The sequence below is a fragment of the Lolium perenne genome, chromosome 5, assembly GCF_019359855.2.
Source record: "Lolium perenne isolate Kyuss_39 chromosome 5, Kyuss_2.0, whole genome shotgun sequence".
NCBI classification, from domain to species: Eukaryota; Viridiplantae; Streptophyta; class Magnoliopsida; order Poales; family Poaceae; genus Lolium; species Lolium perenne.
The window spans coordinates 236455214-236463335 of NC_067248.2; the positions used below are offsets into that span (position 1 = coordinate 236455214).

At 52.2% G+C, this 8122-nt stretch overlaps 1 protein-coding gene across 2 annotated transcripts in view; it reads right to left on the reverse strand.

The window, feature by feature from the left end:
- Positions 1-1862, reverse strand: part of LOC127298295 (uncharacterized) — a 75269-nt gene extending 73407 nt beyond the window's left edge. Inside the window, exons 1-2 of one of the 2 annotated variants that reach the window (XM_051328189.2) lie at positions 1560-1858; positions 740-1461 (exon numbers count right to left, since the gene is read on the reverse strand). In XM_051328189.2, the coding sequence (XP_051184149.1) occupies positions 1030-1461; positions 1560-1565 (438 nt within the window). In that variant the 5' untranslated portion in view covers positions 1566-1858 and the 3' untranslated portion in view covers positions 740-1029. Of the gene's footprint in view, positions 1-739; positions 1462-1559 lie in introns of those variants that run through there. The other variant, XM_071820359.1, reaches the window with a different exon arrangement.
- Between the last annotated feature and the right edge of the window lie 6260 nt (positions 1863-8122).

The window sequence follows — 8122 nt, forward strand, 5'->3', positions numbered from 1 at the left end:
TCCTAATTATGCAAAAACCGGGTGTAATATTATTTGAGCAATAAAGCGCTCATTGTAAAAACCAGAAAGGGGGGGTCAGTGTTATCTTAAGTGGTCGGCTGCAAGTGTTTTATCACCGTGAGTCCGTGACAAGGTCTTTGTATTCTATTTCTTTTTTCTTTTCCTGGCTGTGTGTATATTTATGTTTTTGTGCATCTTGTTTTTTTTTTTTTGAGAAACACAGTACAAACGCAGACGCTCACATACACGCGCATACACTCACCCCTATGAACGCACACACGCACACCCTACCCCTATGAGCACCTCCGGAAGACTGAGCCGGCGGATTGGATCTTGAAATTAACGAAGTCACCACAGGCGCCTCGCTGTCGACGGGAACGTCGCCTCCCACTGAATGAATATTCCGCCTTTATGAGACACACAGATGTCAAACCTGGGGTTTGAACTCTGGTGGACTGGGGATACAACCATCCTCCTAACCACCCAACCTCAGGTCTTGTTGGTTCAAAAGCTAGGTATATTTGTATCTTCGCTATCCCCTCCACACTCTATTTTTCATAACCAACCGAGCAAAAAAGTTTACATTTTGGAGCAGCCCACACTATTCAAACCTAAGCACAATGTCATCCAAACCAAAATCTTGGGACATACTCCTTCAATTTCAATAAATAAGCCATCCTGGTTTAACGTATTTTATCTTTGACTAAAAATTACTTTAAATATATAAAGATTGTTGGTATGAAATTAGGAAAACAAGATGTTGCATCTAATAATATCTTACACATCATCATACGAAAAAAAGATTAAAACCTCGAAAGGTCAATAGCTAATGTTACCTACTAAAACCTAGAACTCGTAACTTGGCACAATCCAAGCAAGCATCACAAACATCCGAGAGAGAGAGAGAGATTCATCAGATAACTATCCAACAACAGAAATGAAAAGAAAAGGTAACCCAATCTACTGCCACCGATGAACACGCTCGAAGCATCCAGCCAATAGATGACAGGCTGAGGTTCAGGTTCAGGCTTAGCAACCCAGGCAGCCCATCCAAAGGCTCCTCCTCCTGGGTCGGCGCTTGTGGGAGGCGGCGAGGTCCAGCGGCGGCACCTGGTACAGGTCCTCGTCGACCGGCCGCACCACCCTTGTCGCGCGCGCCAGGCCGCCGCCGCCGCATCCTCCGACAGCCTCCGACGCCGGCCTCGCGCGCCGTCCCTTCTTCTCCAGGGACGCATCACTGTCGCCGTCCGGCACCCTCCTTCTCGGCTTCTTGGTGGGCATCGGCTTGCGCTGGGGCGGCGAGTACCTGAACCACACGTCGCTGCAGGCCTCCGGCTCGGGCGTGGCGTAGCAGTAAGCCAGGGCGGGCGGCGCCACCGCGGCAGCCTCCGGGTCGTCATAGTGGTGGTAGTAGTTCCACTCCCCGAACGCCGGTACCTGACGCCTCCTCGCCGCCACCTTCTGCAAGACCAAAACGAGTAAGTACAAGATCAAGGTTGTGACCACCGCTCCGGCATGTATGGAAGGGAGGAAGGAAGCCTGGATCACACAATGCCTACCTCCATTTGGTTCCACGCAGCAGAGCAAGCACGGGGCAGACAGAACGAGGTCGGGGAGGAGAAGAATGGAAGCTGGGGCCGGTCAGTGGGGCTGGCTGGAGTAGCTAAACAGAATGGAATGGCGAATGGGACCTCTACAACGGCTGGCTGGATGCCTGTATTTATAGCGAGAAATGGAATGGCGCTAGTCAGAACGGGCCGGTGCGTAGCGTTGAAGAAGAAGGAGAAGCGAGGGCGGGGCAGCGTTGGGAGCGGCGACGATGGAGCATCGAAATGGAAGAACCTTTTCACAGTAGCTCGCTGTAGCTTGCAGGAGTGAATCAATAGTGTGTCCTGGCGCGGTCGCGAGCTTTTACTACACGGGCACGCATCGGGCTTCGTTTCTTTGGTGGCGCGTCGTGCCGGGTTCCCAGCTGACTTGCAGCCCTCTTGTCGCGCTCGTGTTATTTCGGAATCATTACTGGCTGATTACAAAAATAAAATACTTCTACGTAGCCTGTCAACGCTGCCTGCCATAGTACCGAATCCTAGGCGAAATAGTTTACGAGACAAGATGGCTTCCATGGAGAAAGAAAACTGCAAGAAACGAGATGACACACATTCAGGAAGAACGCAGAAACCTTCTAGTAGAACAAAACATCATTGCTGGCTGATTACGAAAAAACAGCGAGGTTGTGTTATGGTATCTCCGATCCATTTTCAATACAAAACATATCTGTTTTGCTTGGGTGTACATTGCGTCCATGAGGCTCATGCTCCGAGCACCTACCAACACCGACACCACTTACAGTTACAGGGACTCCAAAAGCAACCTAGGCGGCGCCTTCTAGAAGGGAGCAACACCGTGGTGCCATCGTCACCCGATCCGACTAGCCGGACATAAGGTTTCCTTCGATGCTCGAGGCGAGGAAGACCAATAAGGGCCAAGACGACACCTCGAAGAAGGAATGTCTCCCGGCCCGATCGTCAACCCCAACGTCCATTAGAATCGTGCAGTTGGGCACAACAGAAGAAACCCGAAGACGTCGCCAGATCAAGGAAAGGCGCCGACAACCGCCCACCAAGACCACCATCGGACAAGACTGGATGGAGGGATCTAACCCGTCACTGTCAGACCAACAGCCTCCATCGAGCCATTGCGCCTCCCGAGAGCCACAACCACATAACCGTTGACCCGTCCATGCCTATATGGGTCGAGTGTGCCCAAAGCTCCAGGCAGTAGCGGAAGGGGTGCCTCTAACACGAGATCACGCACCGCCTTGCCGAACCGCGCCCGTCGCAAAACCGCGCCGTCAACACACGTGTTCACACGATGCACTAAGAAGGTTGCCTCCATCGCGCGAGGGAGAGGGGCCGCCGCCACCTTGAGTCCTGGAGCTTTGCCCCACGGTGACCCTAGCGGCGGTGAGAAAGCGGAGGGAGTATGGGAGGGCGGCGCACGGCTCCGAGAGCTCGCCGCTCGAGCCGCCTAAAGTCAAGCACACACGGGGGTAAGGAGATGTGGGTCTGATCAGGGCACATATTAATGTGAGGCATTCTTTTCGGAACGGGGGTGTTAAAGTAAATTTTGAGAAAAAGAAACTCTGCTGCAAATCAATCGCCGCACCAGATGTTACAAAAACACAGTAGACACGCTTGGACACAAACTGCAAGGTTATTACAGCGTGTAGTCCCACAGGATTGGTCATGTCAAATAAGGCTGGGCAGTTAGCAGCGATCGTCAGAAGAGTCCATCCAATAACGTCACACGCAGTAAGCATTCAAGCGTGGCCATTCCCTGGACGATTTGACTGATAGGACTTGCATGAAACCAGGAGCGCAACATTCCCCGCGAAATCGAAAATCTTTTTCAACAATAATTCGGCCATCCAGTCTTGTCCGATGGTCCAGCTCTACACCTATCGACCATCCCGCACTTCAAATAATAATATGATACTCCCTCCATCCCACAGAAAATGTCTCAACTTTGTTAAAATTTGAATTAATCTACCTACTAAATAATGTCTAGATACATCCAAATTTTGATAAATTTGAGACACTTTCGATGGGATGAATGAAGTACCATTCTTTAAAATTTGAATTTATTTATGTCTAAAGTGCTGAAAAAAATGGGAGTGCTCAAAATATGTGTGTTTGCAATCCCTAAATTTTTAGAACCAAATTCAAAGTACACAAAGAGAACAAAAAATGATAAAACTGACATAAACAATGTCAAAAAAGACGAAAGTACAAATAACACTAGTCGCATATAAATTTGTCTTTTGTCTCTCTATATGTACTTCGATTTTAGTTCTGAAAAGTCTCGTGATTATAAAGAGACATCTTGCAAACACTCAGAATGTTTTTTGGTGATATTTTATAGACACTTGTAAACGTAAGTGTAGAGAGGGATGCAACTCACAATGTATTGATTAGGTGCATATGGCGTTACATATATAGGCCACGTTCTCGACTATACAAGGAAGGAGGCGGGCCCATTAATCAATACAAAGATATGTATCGCTATACATAACTACAGAAGATACACATCCGGATATACAAGGATATGTATCTCAACACACACACCCCCCCCCCCCCCCCGCGCAGTCGAAGCGTCGCCTGGTCGAACGCATAGACTGGACCGAAACTCCTCAGATGATGCCGTAGGGAGACCCTTGGTCATGATATCCGCAAATTTTTGGGAGGTGGGCACATGAAGTACTCGAATGTGTCCAAGGGCCACTGTTCCCGAACAAAGTGGATGTCCAGCTCAATATGCTTGGTGCGGCGATGGTGGACCGGGTTGGCGGAGAGGTAGACGGCGGAGACATTGTCGCAATAGACCACGGTGGCTTTGGCAACAGGACATGAGAGCTCAACGAGGAGTTGCCGCAGCCAAGAGACCTCGGCAACTGCGTTAGCAATAGCCCGGTACTCCGCTTCGGCGCTGGAGCGAGAGACCGTGGGTTGTCGCTTAGACGACCAGGAGATGAGCGAAGGCCCGAAGTAGACGCAGTAGCCAGACGTGGAGCGATGCGTGTCGGGGCAGCCTGCCCAATCGGCGTCCGAGTAGGCGACGATGTCCGTGGCGGTGGAGGCGTGGAGGGAGAGGCCGAAGTCCATGGTGCCACGAATGTAGCGGAGGATCCGCTTGACCGCTGCCCAATGAGGATCCCGCGGAGCATGCATGTGAAGGCACACCTGCTGGACAGCATACTGCAGCTCGGGGCGGGTCAAGGTGAGGTACTGCAGGGCACCGACGATGGAGCGATAAAATGACGCATCCGTGGCCAACGAACCATCCGTGGCGGAGAGCTTCGACTTCGTGTCAACAGGCGTGGCCGCGGGTTTGCAATTAAGCATACCGGCGCGGTCCAGGAGCTCGTGGGCGTACTTGCGCTGATGAAGTAAGAAGCCGTCGGTGCGACGTACGACCTCGATGCCGAGGAAGTAGTGCAGGGGCCCCAAGTCCTTGAGGGCAAACTCAGCGCGAAGACGCTTGGTGATTTTTCGCAGGAGGTCCGTGGAGCTAGCCATCAAGATGATGTCGTCGACGTAGAGCAGCAGGTACGCGGTGGTGGCACCATTGTTGTACACAAACAGCAAGGCATCAGAGCGGGTGGAGCGGAAGCCGAGTTGGTGAAGAAACGCTGCGATGCGCTGGTACCAGGCGCGTGGGGCCTGCTTGAGCCCGTATAACGAGCGCGAGAGCAGGCACACATGGTCGGGGTGGGCGCTGTCGATGAAACCCGTGGGCTGATGGCAGAAGACATGCTCCTCGAGATGGCCGTGAAGAAAGGCGTTGGAGACGTCCATCTGGTGCACGGGCCACGCACGGGAGACCGCGAGCTGAAGGACGGTGCGGATCGTCCCGGGCTTGACAACCGGGGCGAAGGTGTCAGTGAAGTCGACGCCGACACGCTGGCGAAAGCCACAAACCACCCAATGCGCCTTGTGACGGTCGAGAGTACCGTCCGGATGGAACTTGCGCTTGAAGACCCACTTCCCGGTGATGATGTTGGCGTGAGGGGGTCGGGGAACAAGCGTCCATGTCTGGTTCCGCTGCAGGGCGTCGAACTCGTTCTGCATGGCCGCAAGCCACTGTGGGTCACGGAGAGCAGCCCGGGCAGAGGCGGGCAGGGGCGATGGCGTGGATGCTGAAGGCGCGGAAGTTGACGCGGTGCAGACGTACTCGTCCGAGGGGTACCGCGTGCTCGGGACGCGAATCCATGCACGGGCGCGCCTGAGGGGCCCCGTGGCCGGTGGCGGAGGAGGCGGCGGAGCCGGAGGCGAGGCGTCGCCCGGCGAGAACGGTGCGGCGCCTGAGCTGAGGCTCGAGGGCGACGCAAGCGGCGTCGAGGCGGATGAACCCGGGGAAGGGGTGTCACCCGGCGAAGACGGCGCAGCGCCCGAGCTGAGGCTCGAGGGCGACGCAGGCGGCGTCGAGGCGGGCGTCGGCGCAGGTGTCGGCGCGGGTGTCGGTGTGGGGTCACCCGAGACATGGCTCGAGGGTGACCCAGAGGGTGGCGAGGCAGCGCCCGAGACAGAGCTCAAGGGTGCGGCGGAGAACGACGAGCAAGTGCCCGAGTCCGAGCTCGAGGGCACTGCAGCCGGCGGACCTGCAGGGGGTCGACGCCGGGGACCATCAGTAATCGAAGGAGGAGTGGCAACCACCTGTCTCTGTGCAAAAGGAAAGCAATGCTCATCAAAGTACACGTGCCGGGAAGTGATGACGCGGTGAGAAACCGGATCATAGCAGCGGTACCCTTTGGTGTTAGCCGGGTAACCGAGGAAAACACACGGAACGGAACGAGGGGCGAGTTTATGAGGAGTGTGTAGGGATTCGTTGCATAGAAAACAAAAAAATTCCTACCGCGAGAACGCAATCCAAGCCAAGATGCAATCTAGAAGACGGGAGCAACGAGGGGATGATCAAGACTAACCCTTGAAGATTTCCAAAGCCTATAAGAGTAGGCTCTTATTGCTGCGGTAGACGATCACTTGCCGCTTGCAAAAGCGCGTAGAAGATCTTGATCACGGTGCCACGATCGGGCAGCACCTCCGTACTCGGTCACACGTTCGGTGTTGATGAAGACGACGTCCTTCTCCCCGTTCCAGCGGGCAGCGGAAGTAGTAGCTCCTCTTGAATCCGACAGCACGACGGCGTGGTGTCGGTGGCGGTGGAGAACTCCGGCGGAGCTTCGCTAAACGTGCGGGAGAAGAGGAGGAGAGAGGGGGCGGCTAGGGTTTGAGAGAGGGGGTGGCCGGCCTCAAGGGGTGCGGCCAACTTGTGGCTCTATGGTGGCTGGCCCCCTCCCCTATGCCCCTCATTATATAGGTGGAACCCCAAGTGTTGGACTACAAGTCTTCGAATAAGACCCCAAACCAAAACCTTCCATATGACATGAAACCTACCCAAGCTAGGACTCCCACTAGAGGTGGGATTCCCACCTTCCCTTGGGAGGGGGTGGCCGGCCACCATAGGTGGAGTCCACCTGGGACTCCACCCCCTAGGTTTGGCCGGCCATGGTGGTGGAATCCCTTCGGGACTCCGCCTTCCAAAGTGACATTCTTCCGGAATATTCTAGAACCTTCTAGCACCTTCCATAAATGCACCGAATCATTTTCAAACTCATAAAATGACTTCCTATATATGAATCTTATTCTCCGGACCATTCCGGAACTCCTCGTGATGTCCGGGATCTCATCCGGGACTTCGAACAAATCTTCGAACTCCATTCCTTATTCAAGTTCTACCATTTCAACATCAAACCTTAAGTGTGTCACCCTACGGTTCGTGAACTATGCGGACATGGTTGAGTACTCTCTCCGACCAATAACCAATAGCGGGATCTGGAGATCCATAATGGCTCCCACATATTCAACGATGACTTCAGTGATCGAATGAACCATTCACATACGATACCAATTCCCTTTGTCACGCGATATTTTACTTGTCCGAGGTTTGATCATCGGTATCACTCTATACCTTGTTCAACCTCGTCTCCTGACAAGTACTCTTTACTCGTATCGTGGTATGTGGTCTCTTATGAACTTATTCATATGCTTGCAAGACATTAGACGACATTCCACCGAGAGGGCCCAGAGTATATCTATCCGTCGTCGGGATGGACAAATCCCACTGTTGATCCATATGTCTCAACTCATACTTTCTGGATACTTAATCCTACCTTTATAACCACCCATTTACGCAGTGGCGTTTGGTGTAATCAAAGTACATTTCCGGTATAAGTGATTTACATGATCTCATGGTCATAAGGACTAGGTAACTATGTATCGAAAGCTTATAGCAAATAACTTAATGACGAGATCTTATGCTACGCTTAATTGGGTGTGTCCATTACATCATTCATACAATGATATAACCTTGTTTATTAATAACATCTAATGTTCATGATTATGAAACTAATCATCCATTAATCAACAAGCTAGTTAAGAGGCATACTAGGGACTTCTTGTTTGTCTACATATCACACATGTACTAATGTTTCGGTTAATACAATTATAGCATGACATATAAACATTTATTATAAACATAGAGATATAAATAATAACCACTTTAT